This window comes from Peromyscus maniculatus, chromosome 8 (genome assembly GCF_049852395.1).
Source record: "Peromyscus maniculatus bairdii isolate BWxNUB_F1_BW_parent chromosome 8, HU_Pman_BW_mat_3.1, whole genome shotgun sequence".
Taxonomy (NCBI): Eukaryota; Metazoa; Chordata; class Mammalia; order Rodentia; family Cricetidae; genus Peromyscus; species Peromyscus maniculatus.
Window position 1 is genome coordinate 61,877,990 of NC_134859.1, and position 17,376 is coordinate 61,895,365.

The 17,376-nt window shown below is 46.9% G+C and overlaps 1 protein-coding gene across 3 annotated transcripts in view; it reads right to left on the minus strand.

Moving 5' to 3' along the window:
- The window catches only part of Vps53 (VPS53 subunit of GARP complex), a 153,568-nt gene that overhangs the window by 14,653 nt on the left and 121,539 nt on the right, over nucleotides 1-17,376 (minus strand). For all 3 annotated transcript variants that reach the window (XM_006977408.4, XM_076542912.1, XM_076542914.1), the window contains 2 exons: nucleotides 12,934-13,082; nucleotides 8,638-8,707 (listed from right to left, as the gene is read on the minus strand). In XM_006977408.4, the coding sequence (XP_006977470.1) occupies nucleotides 8,638-8,707; nucleotides 12,934-13,082 (219 nt within the window). The remainder of the gene's footprint in view (nucleotides 1-8,637; nucleotides 8,708-12,933; nucleotides 13,083-17,376) is intronic.

Here is a 17,376-nt window from a genome sequence, read left to right on the forward strand (position 1 = left end):
GACATACAGAACATCCCACAGCACATGCTACCATACTCAACTACAAATGGTTTCATTTAAAATTTTCATTTTCAAGGGCTGGAGAGATGAATCAATGTTTAGGAACACTTGTTGCTCTTGCAGAGGACCTGGGTTCAATTCCTAGTGCCCACATGTTAGCTCACAACCATCTGTAACTCCAGTTCTAGGGGGCCCAAGAGCCCTTTTTGGCCTCTGTGGGCACCAGCCATGCATGTAGTACAAACATGTAAGTGAAACACCCATACGAATAAAATAAAACAATAAAAATTATTTTTTTCATTTACTGATTATAAAGAGAAATATTATTTGGTGGTGCTGGGGACTGAACTATGGGTCTGGCAAGTGCTCACAGAATCTGCCACTGAGTTCATCTTCATGCCCTAGAAACACATTTCTAATGTGGACCTTAGCTCCAGCAGCCGTTCTAAATTTATATAATTTTTTTTTGAGACAAGATTTCTTTGTGTAGTTTTTTTGGTGCCTGTCCTGGATCTCACTCTGTAGGATCTCACCAGGCTGGCCTCAAACTCACAGAGATCTGCCTGGTTCTTTCTCCCGAGTGCTGGGATTAAAGGAGTGTGCCATCATACCTGGCAAATATTTTATTTTTAATTCTCATTCTGTGTGTGTGTGTGTGTGTGTGTGTGTGTGTGTGTGTGTGTGTGTGTGTTTGTGCCACGTGAGTGCAGGTGCCCCCTCAAGAGGGCATACAGGCAATAAGGGATGGAAATAGTGATATCAGATATCTGATTTGTGATGTGGGGTATTTCTGTATCTGACCATGTGTTTGACGCAATCTCTTCCTTTAACTGGTCTATGGCCAGTGCTGCTCATTCTTCTCACTTCTGCCACGTTATGAGCACTCCTTGGGTGTAGCAGGGATGGCCTCTCAGCTGTGTGGCATGAAGGGAGGGTCTTTATGACTGTGTGTGACAGGGGAGGGTGGCACTCTCTGTAGGAAAGATGGCCTCCTAGGAAGGATGGTGGGTCAGAGCTTGCCCAGGAGGCGGGAGCGGGAGCACAGGGAGGGAGCGGCTCTTCAGAAGGACGGTGTGCTGCACACAAGGGCGGCGTGCTGTGTGCTGCACACAAGGGCGGTGTGCTGCACACAAGGGCGGCGTGCTGTGTGCTGCACACAAGGGCGGTGTGCTGCACACAAGGGCGGCGTGCTGTGTGCTGCACACAAGGGCGGCGTGCTGTGTGCTGCACACAAGGGCGGCATGCTGTGTGCTGCACACAAGGGCGGCGAGCTGTGTGCTGCAAACAAGGGCGGCGTGCTGTGTGCTGCACACAAGGGCGGCGAGCTGTGTGCTGCACACAAGGGCAGAAGGCAGCTGCCTGGGCAGGAGCACTCGCATCAGTACAAGAGGAGGAGGGACAAGTCCGCAATCAGGAAGCCAGGGAGCAGGAGGCTGGGGTGCAGCTCAGTGGTGGAACGCTCACCTGGAATTGTGAGGCTCTGGGTTCAGTCCCCAGTACCACAAAAGGGGAAAAGATCTGGAAGGAAACTAGTTTAATTTCAGGAAACATGGAATGTTCTACCAAATCCCAAAATAAAATCAGGATTGGGTGCATGTGGAAGTGGAGAACTATTGTTAAGATCTCGTTCTCGGGGTGCATCAAGCGTACATGGGTAATACATGGGTATCATATGACCTAAGCACCCAGGACTGAGCTTCCACAACCCAACCATCTGCCATCCTCATTCATTTGCTGCTCAATTCCAGTGGCACCAGACAAGGGGTATCTCTGCTTTCCACCCCACAACATCTGGCAACATCTGGAGACATCTTTGGTTGTCACACCTGACCTTGTCACTTGTCTCTAGGGGCAGAAGTAGTGGGTGCTGTTTAAGTTCTCACAGCAAAAGCTTGTCTAGCCTGGATGTCAGCAGTGCAGGCACCGAGGGATCCTGCCACGTTCACCCCAGTCACTCACTCATGTCTTCCTTTCTAAGGTAAAATGTACATACACTGCAATGTACAATACTGAAAAAATGTGTGTGTTAACACATTAATGATTCTTCTTTCATTTATTTATTTATTTTTTAAGACAGGGTTTCTCTTTGTAGACCTGTCTGTTCTGGATCTCACTCTGTAGACCAGGCTGGCCTTGAACTCAGAGATCGGCCTGCCTCTGCCTCCCAAGTGCTAGGATTAAAGGCGTGAGCCACTACTGCTCAGCTTCCTAATACAATTCTTAACTGTAATTCTGACAAATGTTTATAACATGTAACATTTACCTTTCAAAAACTTTTGAGATGGCATCTTGTATATCCCAAGCTAGTCTCAGACTCACTATTCAGTCAAGGATAACCTTGAGCTCTGAGTCTCCTGTCTCTACCTCTAGATTGCTAGAATTATAAGAATTTGCTACTGTGCATGGTTTATCATATTTTAAATACCTTTTAATCATCTTCAACAATTGCCCCATTTTTACTTTGATATAGTTTAAAATTTTACTATTAAATAATACATTCTTACCATTTATTTATTTATTTGGACAGGGTCTCACTTGTATATCTCTGGTTGACCTGTAACTCACTATGCAGTTCAGGCTGGCTTTGAACTCACAGAAATCTGTCTGCCCCTATCTCTCCAATGCTGGACTTAAAGTTGTGCACCACCATGCCTGCCCTCTTTTTGGGAAAGTGTTTGTTTATATTATGTGAATGTGTGCACCCGAGTGTGTGTATATGCACCACATGCACACAAGAGCCCACAGATCAGAAGAGGCATCTGATCCCCCGAATCTGAGTCACATATGGTTGTGAGCTGCTATGTGGGCACTGGGAACTGAACCTGGGTCCTCTGCAAGAAGAGTAAGTGCTCTTAACTGCTGAAGTATCTTTCCAGGCTCCTTCCCTTTTAATGAAGGAGCCCTGATGTCTAATGGTTACAAAGAGGTGTACCCAAGAATAACCATCTTACTTTCTCACTTTTACATCTGTGATGATACACACTAGACCATGGTAATAGTGATGGGTGTGCTTTCAAATTTTCTTTAATGTTGGGCATGGTGGTGCACACTTTTAATCCCAGCATTCAGGATGCAGAGGTAGAAGCAGATGGACTTGTGTGAATTTGAGGCTAGCCATGGCTATATAGTGAGAGCCTGTCTCAACAACAACAACAAGCCCTGCATTCCCAAATTGCTTTAAGCATTTTTGTCCAGATGTTTCTGAACTAGAAGAGTCTAAAAGCCCATGTGATAAAACTGTAGTATATTAAATACATATAATGAGATATTATTGAGCCTTAAAAGGAAGACATTTCTGATGACATTAGGCTAGGTAAGAGAAGCCGGACACAAAAGACAAATACGCACTTATTTGATATTTGAAGAGTAGCCAAACTCAGAGACAGACAGTAACGTGTGCCTGCCCAGGGCTGCAGTGGGGAGAAATGGGTGCAGAGGTTTGATTCAGAGATGACGGCCACGACAGCTTCTCAGCAATGTCTATACTTAATGCCACTGAGCTGCACACTGGAAGATGGCTAATTGGCACATTTTATGTTATGTGCAATTTCAAAATGTTCCCATGGTACATATCCAGAAATACTCTTTTAATGGTGCTAAGGATTGAACCCAGGATCTTGTATATACGAAGCATATACAAGCCCTTTAGCAATAAGCCGTCTCTCGTCCTGTTGATATGATGTAAAGATAACACAAAGCCAACTGGGAAGCGTGCATAGTGGTAGTGCACGCTTACCGTCTCATCATCCAGCAGGCTGAGCCACGAGAGGTGTGAATTCGTTTGTTTATTTTTGTTTTTCAAACAAATTTTCTTTGTGTAGCCATGGTTGTCCTAGAACTAGCTCTGTAGATCAGTCTGGCCTTGAACTCACAGAGATCCACCTGCCTCTGCCAGGGATTACAGGCCTGGGGCTTGCCTCCTCCCCTCCTGCCAGCAAGGGATGTGAATCTGAAGACATCCCGGGTTACATAGTGGGACACAGTAGCAAAACCAAACCAAACAAACAAGGGAAGGAAATACAGGAAGGGAAAAGGAGCTTGACAAAAATGAAGTTTGGAGCAATAGGAGAGGTCTAGAAGGCACCTGGGGAGTGCCTGGTTCAGGATTCTTAAACAGGACTCTGAGCACAGAGGAGGCAGGCACTGTGTGTGAGCAAGGGGCCATCGACAGCAGAGTGAGGACGGGGCTGTGAGTCTTTTCCAACAGCACACTGTGCTATTTTCTCTAGGGTAAGTTTAGGCAAATGGATTTTATTTCTGCTATGTGTTCAGTCATAGATGACCTCAGTTGTAAGACTAATTAATGACCCTGCAAATCCCACAAGGTCCTCTGAAAATCACAAACCAGCAAGGAGCATTACAATACAGGAACGGTTCAATTCCATGTGCCCTTGCAACTGCTCAAGAGGACTCTGGGGCCCAGAGATAAATAACTCACTGTATGTACTAATCGAGACGGGAATAAAGAGCAGAAAGGGCCTCCTTTTTTATTTTTCACATCAGTATTCAGGCCTAACCTCAACTCAGCATCGAGCAACCTTTTGGCAGAAGAGGCGCAGCTGAGATGAGGCACAGTTAAAGCCTGGGTTAGGGCCATGACGCAAGGCAGGGTGTGGGGGTGTCAGAGTGTGTTTGTACCCAGAAGCAGCTCTCTACTGACTTCCTTTTAAAAACTGACTTTATTCTATTATTTATGTGTGTGTGTGTGTGTGTGTGTGTGTGTGTGTGTGTGTGTGTGTGTAGAGAGAGAGAGAGAGAGAAGAGAGAGGAGAGAGAGAGAGAGGAGAGAGAGCTAGCCAGCCAGCCAGCCAGCCGGCCCACAGAGACCAGAAGAGCTCATCAGAGTCGTGGAGCTAGAATGATAGATAGGTGGTTGGGAACTGAACTTGAGTCCTCTATACAAGCAGCCACTGCTCTCCCCAGCTGGGCCATCTCTCCAGGCCCTTTGTTAACTTCTGCCGAAGTGATCAGGCCTCTAGCTACAGCATGGCTCCAATTTCAGAATCCAGGTGCCAGGGCTAACCCTACCCACATAAACCGGAACTGTACATGGGAACCATTCAAGGACCACATTGCTCTCCATTCCTCCTCGAAGCCTCCACAAGGCTGGGCTGTGGATAGCCTATCACTCACTCATCTTTGCATGGGGTCTGAGAAATGAAACTAAAAGATGGGCTTCCCCCTGACAGCTAAAAGCAGATGTGAACACTGGCCAAACAGCTCCCGGTCCTTAGAAAGAGCCTGGGGTTGGAGCTGATTCTGCTAACGCTCCATTCGAGACAGGGTCTTACTCCGTAGCCCACACTGGCCTTGAATTCACAACCCCCTTGCCTCTACTTCCTGAACGCTGGGGTGGCAGGTGTGCCCCTACCCTCCACCAGCTAACATCGTTTTAGAAAAGAGAAAATTGGAGGAAAACCGACATGATATAGGGCTTAAATGACAACATCAAAACTCTCATGGCTATTAGACACTCCCCCAGTCCTCAGCCTGAGCAAGGCTACAACAACACGGAACTGTGTTCCCATGAGTCAGCTTTGGATTCCAGGGGCTTGGTCAAATCTGTAGACAGAACTGTAACTGAGAAGTCTAAGGCTGCTCCCAGACACAGATCTTAATCACTCCATATCCTCTCAGATGGCACAGTGTAGGGAGGTGAACAGCGCGAGCGCCTGGGAAACATGCCCTAATGAAACTGGAGCTGGCATGTGAGGGCATCACTCTGCCACTTCCGATGGAGAGAATGAGATCTGCACCCTGGACCTGCCAGGGTCGGGATTTCAGAACACTGACTGCTGCAGTCAGGCCCAGCTGGTGTCTGAGTCGTACAACCTCCCAGGGAGTTTTCCAAGACATTTTTGACTCCAGCTAGAGCCAGTCAGGCAGACAGCCGAGGGCAAGCACTGACTAGAAGTCTTGATGCAGGCTGCATGTGGAAGAAGTATTAGGGAAGATGAGCAATGAGACAGAAACAAGGTCATGTCCAGGTCTCAGGAAGCTTGCAGTGAGCAGGGGCTGGTATTTAATGAGGGCTGGCTGTGTGCCAGACATGCGGCTTACTTATGGGCACTGCCTTTGATTTTTACTATTTTTATTTAATTTTATTTTGAGACAATGTCTAGCTGTGTAGGCCAGACTGGCCGCAAACTTACAATCTTCCTATCTCAGCTTCCCGAGTGCTAGGATTACTGGTGTGTGCCACCACACACGGCCCTCTGTTTTGTTTAATCCTAACAGCTACTTCATGAGGTAGCACCAAGCATTCCTATTTCAAGACAAGGAAATGGAGGTCCTGCAGAGTAACTTGTCTATGGACAAACAGATGCAATGCTGCGGGCACAGGATCCAGCCTCTGCCCCTGTCATTCCAGAGCTCAGCACAAGTGCTCACACCATCCTCACTCGCTAATAGAGAGGACAAAATCATACTGCATTTAGACTCAAGAGACATTGCTATTCACTGATGTTCCTGTTTGCCTCTGACACTTCATGAGTGACTGCAGTGTACGCTAGTATATGCTAACTGACCATCTCACTAAGGGGAGCAGGGACTGGGGGCAGGGGTGATGTCAGCATAGCCAGGGAGCCTTGAGGACAGGGAACTGAGCGGGGAAAGTGTTGAGCCTCTACTACATTGCCTCATACGATACAGAGCAGGATCTATGGAAATGAATTCATAATCATAATTCATAATCTTCCTACAAGTTGTCTAAGTGTTTACAGACCAGTTTAATGGATACGAGTTGCTTTTGATTTGCCTGTGAATAATTTACACCTTAAGTGTTATTTTCAGAGATTGGAGGAATGAATAATTTTTTTTATCTTATATGTGCCTGTGTGTGTGTGTGTGTAAGTATATATGTGAGAAGGCCAAGATTGAAACTGGGTGTCTTCCTCAATTGCTCTCCACTTTATTTTTGAGACAAGGTCTCTTACTGAACTTGGGACATGCCAATTCAGCTAGACTCACTGGCCAGCAAACCGTAGGGGTCCTCTTGATTCCAACTCCTCACTGCTAGGATAATAGGAACAGACTACCACTCTTGTTTGTTTTTTAAATTTGCTTTTATTTATTTATTTATTTATTTATTTATTTATTTATTTATTTATTTATTTATGTGTGTCTGCTTGTCTATATGCATGCCGTGTGTCGGTGTGTGCAGCGTCTGTAGAGGACAGAGATGGTATCAGACCCCCCTGGAACTGGAGTTATAGATGGTTGTAAACTGCCCAGTCTGGGTTCTGGGACCAGAATCCAGGTTTTTTGTAAGAGTAGGAAATGATCTTAACCACTGAGTCATCTCTCTATCCCCTTACTCTTGATTTTATGTGGGATCAAACTCAAGACCCACATCCTTGTATGGTGTGCTAATTGGTTTTTGTTGACTTGACACAGTAGTTACTGGATGAGGGGCCCTCAACTGAGGAATCGACTCCATCAGACTGGCCTGTGGGTATGTTTTGGGGGAATTTTCTTGATTACTGATTGATGTGGGAGGGTCCAGACCATTGTGAGTGGGGCTATTTCTGGACTGGTGGTCCTGGGTTGTGTAAGAAAGCAGGCTGAGCAAGCCATGGAGAGTGAGCCAGTCAGCAGCACTCCTCCGTGGCCTCTGCTTCAGTTCCTGCCTTGAATTCCTGCCCTGCCTTCCCTTGATGATGAACTGTGACCTGTCAAATAAACCTTTTCTTTCTCAAGTTGCTTTTGGTCAGTGGTTACCTCAGAGCAATCTCTCTAATCCCTGTTTTTATTTTCAAAATCAATCAAAGTGTTCCCTGAACTCACAATGCCCAGTCCAGAAAGTCTGAATTGGTGGGAAATGAAAAGAAGTCACCTTGCTGTAGTATACAATTCAGTTCATCAGGATTAAGGCGACATGAACTAAGTAAGTCTTTGTTTCCTTAGGACAGGGTCTCACTATATATTGTACATTGATTGGCCTAGAGTTCAAAATCCTAGTGTTTTAGCCTTCTAAGTGCTGGGATTACAGGCATGTGCCACCATGCTCCAGCAGAGAATTCAGCTGAGGAGAAGAGCCCCACCTTCCTGGGGAGGTGAGTTCAGGCTCTCCCTGCTCTCTGAGGTGGCCTCTGCCCAGTCACACTCAAAGTTCTGCTGGACTCAGAACACTGCCCCTTGACCTTCCCGTACCAGCCCTCAGAGAAATCCAAAGCTTTGGCCAGGTGGTGGTGGCACAGGCCTTTTATCCCAGCACTTAGGAGGCAGAGCCAGGCGGATCCCTATGATTTGGAGGCCAGCCTGGTCTACAGAGCGAGATCCAGGACAGGCACCAAAACTACAATGAGAAACCCTGTCTCGAAAAACAAACAAACAAAAAACAACCTCAAAAAAAAAAAAAAAAAATCCAAAGCCTTCACTCTGGTTCCCTACGACAGTTTCCCCTAACTTGTTTTGACTGAGGTTGTGATTATCTAATTGATCTGAATCCCGTCTGGGATACAATATGAGAACCTATCTTAAAAATCAAAACAAGGAAGCAAAGAGTGGCCAGGCAACCTTGTTTCTGTCTTTCAGGGAAAACAGTCACGGTCTCTTCAGACTGGATCTACCCAAGCCCGTGTGTTGGGTCCATGACAAACCCGAGGAGGGTGAAGGCCCACCGGAAGCTCACCTTACCTGCTCTGCTCCCACCATGCTGATTGGCTTGCATTTGAAGAGATGGGTGATGAATTTGGGAATGAATGAGCTGTGGATATAAAAGTGACAAGTTATGCTTATTCTCCTTGGAGTAGAGCTGCAGAAACTTTTATTTATTTTTGGTTTTTCAAGACAGGGTTTCTCTGTGTAGCCCCAGAACTCTCTCTGTAGACCAGGCTGGCCTCAAACTCACGGAAACCTGCCTGCCTCTGCCTCCCGAGTGCTGGAATTAAAGGCGTGCACCACCGCCTCCTGGCGCGGCAGAAACTCTTTAAGGCTCTACTCCTTTTCAGGAGAGAACAGAATCCAGGTGGACACCAGCGCCCCCTACACCCCAGGTACCTCCTACTCTGCTTCTAACTTTAGCTTCAGTTCTTCAAGGGAAGAACAGCCTTGGGATTCTGCGGAAAGCTCATGCCATCTTAAACTAGAGTGGTGAATTATTTTGTTTGTGGTGCTGGGGATAGAACCCAGGTTGCAAGAACCCTACCACTGAGCCACACTCCATTCCTACAGAGGTCAATACCACTGAGCTTCAGCCAGTTCCACCGGTGACTGTTTCGGGTCCTAAGAGAGGGAATTACTCTATGCCAGTCTAATCGCTTGGAGGAGGGACCTCATGGCAGGGCTGCTGTGAGACTCTTCCTGCTTAGGGCGCTGTTGAGTTAGATAAAACACCTATACCTGTCATTCTATCATCGTTCTGAGGATGTGGCCAGTCTCAAAGATAGAATATCCCAAGTCTTCTTGAAACCATTGAAACCCTAAAGCAATTGATTATTTTTAAAAAGGTTTGTATATTTTTATTTTAGTGTATGTGTCTCTGTGTGTGCATGCAACCATGCGTGCAGGTGCCATGGAGGCTAGAAGAGGACATCGGATGCCTTGGGGCTGGAATTACAGGCGTGAGTGCTAAGAACTGAACTCTGGACCTCTGCAGAGCAGCATATGCTCTTAACTAAGCCATCTCTCCAGCCTAAATCAACCACTCTCAAGTGCCAACTTCCTCTAGACTTGAAGTTATATGAAATTTTTAAAATCCATTTTGTGTCAGGTGTGGTGGCATAAGCCTTTAATCCTAGTACTCAGGAAACAGAGGCAGGCAGATCTCTTGTGAGTTCAAAGTCAGCCTGGTCTACATAATGAGTTCTAGGACCTCCAGAGCTACACAGTGCAACCCTGTCTCAAAACAAACAAACAAACACCAAAACAAAACAAAAAAAATCCACCTTGCCATTCAAGTCCATTTGAGTACCAGTAACTGAAAATATCTGAACAGTGGCAAGAGCTGAAGCTACATGGACAGTTGGGGTATCTTAAAGCAAAACCAAGAAATAAATTGCTAAGGCAGCAATTCTCTTACCAAGAACCAAACAATTACACAATTTTCTAAAAATCTGCTGAGCACTGAGTGACAGCCTAGGTGAGGTGGACTGGAATGCTGTTTAGGGTGAAGAACAATGACAGTCCAGTAATCTGGGCCTGCGTCAAGGAGGTTGGATTGTGCTGCTGTAGTTCAAAAGCTGCAGAATTAGACATGTGCAGAACCAAGAAAGATCCAGAGTGTTCTGAGCAGGAGGCGCCCTAGAGCCCAGGACCACAGAGGAAGGATGGAAAGGGGCAGGGTGTCCACCAAGGCTGGCTGCCACATGTCTCCTCCCTCTTCCATGCTTCATCCTGGTCTGTGTCCTTCTTCAATCTCTCCACATCTCCTCCTGCACACTGCAATCACATTGACAGCAAAGGACTTCTGGGACAATTTCATGGAATAGAGGTGTACCAGTTTAGTGGGTGAGAGAAGTCATCTGTGATCCAAACTACAGTTTCAACCAAGAGTGACCTTGGTAAGTCATTATGTTGGAGGCAATGCAGCCACAGATGGACTAGCAATTGTGGTGGCAGGAAAGGAGGAAATGGAAGAAGACCTGAAGTTCAGATGTCAGGTACAGGAGAGGGAGGGTAGCAGGAATCTTAGATTCCTTATTAATAAAATCTTATTAATAAAATCAAACCTGGAGCCAGGTACTGGGGTTAATGCTGGACGATCAGAGAGACAGAACAGGCCACAGCTACCTCATCTTGCCAGTTCCTCAGCTGGTCTTGTTTCCTCAGACTGGAAGCTTCTGTGTCCTCATCCCAATGGCTCTCAGCTGAACTGTGCTGCTAGAAGCCTGAAAGCTTAACCAGCCAAATGCTTAACCAGGCCAAATGATTCTAGTTCCTGGTCCTCACGCCTTGTATATCTTTCTGCCTTCTACCATCACTCCCTGGGATTAAAGGCTTGCTTTCTGGGATTAAAGGCATGTGTCACCATGCTCGGCTATATCCTTGAACACATAGATTTCTGCCTCTGGAATGCTAGGATTAAAGATGTGAGTGCTACCATTTTCTAGCCTTTGTATCTGGTGGCTGTTCTGTCTCTGACCCCAGGTAAGTTTATTAGGGTGCACAATATTTTGGGGAGTATAATACCACCACAAGGGAGTGTGAACAAAAGGCTGTCTGGAAGGGGTTCTTGGCACTTAACCTGAGCCAAACAAGTAATGTAAAGCTAAACTTGGGACTCATCACACCTGCACAAACAGCCTGTAATGGAAGCTGTTGCACACTAGAGTATGCTGTGGCTGTGCCCTTGAACTTGCCCTGACTAGTCCATGTTGGCTGAGCAGGAGAAACATATCCAGGCACACATCTTTGGAGAAGAAATTGCAGCAATGATGTGTCATTCCAGGATGGAAATGGTGGCTACTGCTCTGGGCTGAGATTTTATAAGGATGGGAGGGTACCAAGAGTTAATGCACAAAACTTTCTAGGTCTTTGGTTAAACTTTTCCAGATATGGGGGATGGGCACTCTATTCCCAGGTCACTCAGAATGAGCTTAGTAATAAACTTAAAAGGCGATGAGAGAATGCAAGGTTGACACTTGGATGGGCTGAGCAATGGACTCCTTATTCACTTTAACCTTAGCTCAATCGGACCCCTGGGTGCCCACAATGGAGATTTTGAGTCACAGTAGATTTTTACAGAGACACTTGTAGCAGTGGTTACAGGGAATGTCATATGTGATTTATCAGCAGTGCTTTTAGTGCACATTAATGAGCACCCAGAGAGAGAAGGGAATGTCAGCTCCTGGTCCATCTGTGGCCTGCAAACAGAAACGCTCCCTGGGGAGTCAGCCCAAGCCTTCCTGATGAGGCTGGAACTCAAGTTAACTCTACAGCTACTCTGTCACTGCTGTTCCTGGGGTTTATTTATGTCAGATGGGGAGAATCTAATCGAATACAAACTGAGAGAGATCTGAGGGAAAGAAACGCAGAAGCCCGAGTTACCAGTTGGGACCTGGATGAGAACAATCCAAATACGGTAGCTTGGACAGCACTGACCTTCCTGGAGCAACTTGCCAAACTGTGCGTCTGATAATTGGTCAGAGGAGACACTGGCCCTCATCACTGCCTGGCCTCTTGGGAAACAGTGCCGGAGCCAGATGTTGACTGGCAAAGAACCAAACTACTTCCTTGCTTCAAAATTCAAGGCAGAAATGGCCACACACGAGGACATAACCAGAAGGCAGGCAACTTGGTGCTTGCTCCCTCCACTTCGGCACTGGAGCTCGACAATTTGCTGGTCCTAATTTCTAGTACTTTGCCTGGACATAAAGACATCCGTAAGTGGATGATTTCTGGAGCTACAGTAACAAGTCCTATGGAGGAGGAGGAAGCAAAGGCTCGAAGGCACAAACGATGGGTCCAACTCTTGAGAAACTTGTAATCTAGTCAGGGATAAAATGCACACATGAGCGTGCTGAAAAATAAAAACCTGAGCAAGGAGTGGTTTCATGTGCAAAACTCAGAACAGCAAGATACCCCAAATCATCCCACGGCTGATGACTGCTCTGTAAGCATGCACATGACCTGAACTGGCCCATTTGTTTTTACCATTATGGCCCTTTGGAGTACAGAAGAATATTGGTTTTCCTGGAGGTCCCAGAAGGAGCCCAACTAGAAGATGGGACACCTGGATTGCGAGCATTCTGGGTGGTTAAGTACAGCAGTAAAATAACTCCACTGAGTATGACACCAGAGCCACCATAGCTCTCTCCCGACCCAGAGAGCTACACCTGGAGAGCAATCCTGGAGCCAACCATCAGTGTGGTTGTGAACCGCACAATTCTTGTGAGGGACATGGCCGCCAGCAGATGGGTACATGGGCATCCCTGCTCATTTATCCTGGGAGATAGAAACAGAAAGTGCATCAAGAAACAACTCGGGACTTACTTTGCAAATTTAATGCAGAACTGTGTGAAGTATTTCCGTGTGGAAGCCAGGTTGTCACGGATGATGGGAACATTCTGCTTAATGTGAAGAATAACGGAAGTGACATAAGGGCTCTGGTCACCAACGTGCTCCACATTCTGCCACGGCATCTGAAACAGAGACAGGACAGGACCAGGCTTTAGAGATGCTACAGGGAAACAGTGTTGTCTATTACTGGGAAGGGGTGTGGGGGGTGGAGACTAGGTCACTACTCGGTACCACAGGGATTGGCCTCTGCCAACGTGCCCGTTCTGTGACACAGGCGGCTGCTTCCGAGTGAAAACGAGCTGCCACCTCACCAGTGGCACGGCGTGCAGGCTCTGTCCCTTTTCCTGCTGTTCTCACCTAAGGCTTCCAGCAGCCTTCCCACCCAAGCAAATAGCTTGTGAGGGATTCTCACCACATCACTAGGCAGAGGAGTGAAAATCTGTCTAAACCCATAGAGCAGTGGTTCCCAACATGTGGGTCTCGACCCCTTTGGGGTTGAACGATCCTTTCACAGAGGTTGCATATCAGATATTTACATTATGATTCACAACAGTAGCAAAATTACAGTTATGAAGTAGCAACAAAAACAGTTTTAGCCTTGGGGTCACCACAACATAAGGTGTTAAAGGGTCACAGCAGTAGGAAGGTTGAGCAGCACTGCCATAGGGGACGCCATTACCAGGGGCTGAAGAACGGGGAGGGATGTTTACTTCCTGTTTACTTCCTGGTAGTCACAGCTTGAGAGACTGGAGAGATTTAGCAGCTGGGCTAAATGTGGTGAAACCCAGAAAAAAACTAGACGAGAATTAACTTACACACCCTTGTTCAAGTAAACTGGGAGGGGTTTGGGATTTTATTATTGTTATTTATTCGTTTCTTGAGACAGGGTCTTACTTTGTAGTCCAGGCTGGCCTAGAACTTACTATGTAGCTCAGGGTGGCTTTAAACTTATAATAATCTTCCCATCTCAGCCTCCTAAGTGCTAGGATGGCAGGCATGAGCCACTACATCTAGGTACAACCGCCCCTCCCCCCGCCCGCCCCACAAGTACACTGTGTATTTTCACGTCATGGCTGATGTGACCTTTGACTGGTTAAGAAGAACAAAAATGAGCTGTGTGGTGGTGGCTCTTGCCTCTAATCCCAGAACTTGGGAGGCAAATGTATCTCTGTGAGCTCAAGGCCAGCCTTGTCTACAGAGCAAGTTCCAGGACAGCCAAGGCTACACAGAGAAATCCTGTCTCAAACAAAACAAAATAAAATGATAACAAAAACAAAACAAAACAAAACCCCCCAAACAAACAAATAACAAACAAATAAAATGGAGCTCAAGCTTGTGCACCAATGGCAGACGCAGGGGCATGCCCTTGAAGCCAGGAAGAATTCACAGTGTAGGGACTCTGTTTTGGGGTACACAAGAGGGCTGCTCTCGGTTTATGTCACCCGGCAGGTACTCATTCCTGACCCTGTCTTGGAGGAACCCCATGAGCTGGCCTCTCACAGTCAGACAGGGTTGCCTGTTCAACCCTCTTAAGCCAAACACAACCCTTACACTCCATTCGGAGGGAAGGTCAGCAGCCCTAAGGACTTTGTGTCTCTGGCAAGAAAACACTTAGTTTTATTGAAGTGAACCTAGGTTCTCTTCAAGAGCAACAAGTTCTCTTAATCTCTGAGCCAGCTCTCTAGCCCCCACCTTCATTTTACAGATACGTGAAGAGCCTCTTGCAAAGCTTCCAATGAGGTCTGAAGCTGGGCATGGTGGCGTGTGCCTGTGATCTAGCATCTGTAGGCTGAGGAAGGAGGCGTGTGTGCTTGGGGCCAGCCTGGACCATATAAGCGACACTCAGGCTCTACCAAAACAAACAAACAAACAAAACCCAAGTAAACAAACACTGGCTCCAGAAAGAGAAGGGGAATTCTGTCAGCAAGACAGTTCAGGAAGTACAGGTACTTGTTGCTAAGCCTGGTTCCCGAGCTTGAAACCTGGGATTTACATGGTGGAAGGAAAAAAAACCGGACTATTGCCACTTGTCCTCTGAACTCCACACATGCCCACGGCGCACGTGTGTATACACACGTACAAAATTAATACATTTGTAAAGGTCTCTAAAAAAGGCAAGAAAGAAAAAGGAAATCTTATTTATAGATCTGTTGGTTGACTGATTGATTGAGACAGAGCTGCTTCGTGTTTTCCAGGCTGGTCTCATGGCTTCTGAGCTTGAGAGATCTTCCCATCTCAGCCTCTCCAGCAGCTGACACTACAGCCTTGTTTGGTAGTAAAAGAAAAAAAAATTGTCTGAGACAAAACAGAAACAATGGAGAGACAGTTAAAGCCCCATCAGGAGCTGCTATTCAGTGAGCTATGTGCAATGTTTTCCTCATTAGCTGTCACCTTATTTGAGAGGTGTGTCTTCTATCCCATTTTAAAGAGCGGATCCTTCCAAACAATGAGCATCCTGACCCATTCCCAGTGAACTCATAGGGTGAGGCCCAGACAGACAGGTGTTAGGTCCACCCTTCACCCCCGCACCCCACACACAGCAAGGCTTACAACACAGGGACCTGGGCAAGGGCACACATGGGGAACACACATGGGGAACTGGGCAGAGCGTCATGTTCCACCTCCAATCAACATACAAAGGACTGGTGCCTTCCAAGGTGGCAGCACTGGATAGTTCAAGATCTCAGTGCAGTTTATAAACAATGGTCTAAAGATGACAGCTCCCCACTCACAGGAGACAGTCATAAAGAGAAGTGGTGACATGTTCTGTCACCGGTTATAAAGCAACTCTGATGCAAGGCAGATTGTGGCGGCGTGCTTGCTTCAAGTTCTTGCTAGTTAGCTGTATGGAAATCACGCCGAGGTTCACATGCGTCATATATGTGGAAAGATCCCACCTGCTTTAAGGTTTAGCCAGGTACAGCCAAACCGAAAGAAGTATTAGCAAGTATTCATGATTTTAAACTTTAGTTAGCTTAATGAAGAAAATAATTTAAAGTACTGCGAGTGTGTGAGTGTGAGTGTGTGTGTGTGTGTGTGTGTGTGTGTGTGTGTGTGTGTGTGTGTAATGCTTTGCCTGGTGTCATTTCACGTATTCGTTGTGTGTGATGTCACTGAGTTGTGACAGTCTTACAGAACGGGAAACTCAAGTGACACACTGAGACAGGCAGGCTTATGGAGAGCCCAAGCACCACACAAGTGCGCAGGACATTTGTGAGGAAGAGACAAGGAGCTGGTGGGTGCGTATAGCTGTCCGGGAAATCTCAGCAAAGGGCATGAATGTTGTACTAGAGTGAGCTGAGCTAAATTCTGGCATTCAGCATTTAGAAGTTACCCTGTTACAATGAGATTCTTCCTCTTGTGCTCTCTGTTTGGGGGTGGGGTGAACTGGGTTGAATACCATCTGCTACTATATAAATAATAAATAGTTGACAAAAACTTTGTACATCAGATGTAGTGTTGACAGAAAGAGCAAGCAGGAAAATGAAGAAAGTAATGACGGAGTGCCCAGGACGCGTGTTTAACCAGAGGTGACAGGGTGGAGCCCAGACCATCTGCGGAGTTCTGCTTCTGCTGTCCCATGGCAGGCTAGGAGATCCTCGCATTGTCACAGAGGGCCCCACTGCAGTCCCGCAGAGAGTTCACTGCAGACCTTTGCTCCTCTTCTGCACGAGGCTCCGAAAAAGGCTTCCTGACAACCTGACCCTCAACTGAAAACCTGCATCCACTGCCCCAAGTCAGACAGATATGGGGTACAGCCTCACGTTTGCACTCCAGCAGCTACAGTCTAGGGCTGTGGTTTGAGCTTCCGAGTCACGGGCACCAAGTCCTGGACTTCATACACACACCCGGGGACATGTGACTGGGTCACTCACTCCTGCAAGCCTCTGCATTATTTCTTTTCCCTTCCTTCCTTCCTTCCTTCCTTCCTTCCTTCCTTCCTTCCTTCCTTCCTTCCTTCCTTCCTTCCTTCCTTCCTTCCTTCCTTCCTTCCTTCCTCCCTCCCTCCCTCCCTCCTTCCCTTCCCTTCCCTCCCTCCCTCCCTCCCTCCCTCCTTCTCTTCCCTCCCTCCCTCCCTCCCTCTCTCTCTCTCTCTCTCTCTCTCTCTCTCTCTCTCTCTCCCCCTCCCTCCCTTCCTTTCTTTTTCTTTTTTTTTTTTTTTGTTTTTTTGAGACAGGGTTTCTCTATGTAGCTTTGCGCCTTTCCTGGAACTCACTTGGTAGCCCAGGCTGGCCTCGAACTCACAGAGATCCGCCTGCCTCTGCCTCCCAAGTGCTGGGATTAAAGGTGTGTGCCACTACCGCCCGGCTTTTTTTTTTTTTTTTTCAAGACAGGGTTTCTCTGTGTAGTTTTGGAGCCTGTCCTGGAACTCACTTTGTAGACCAGGCTGGCCTCGAACTCATGGAGATTCACCTG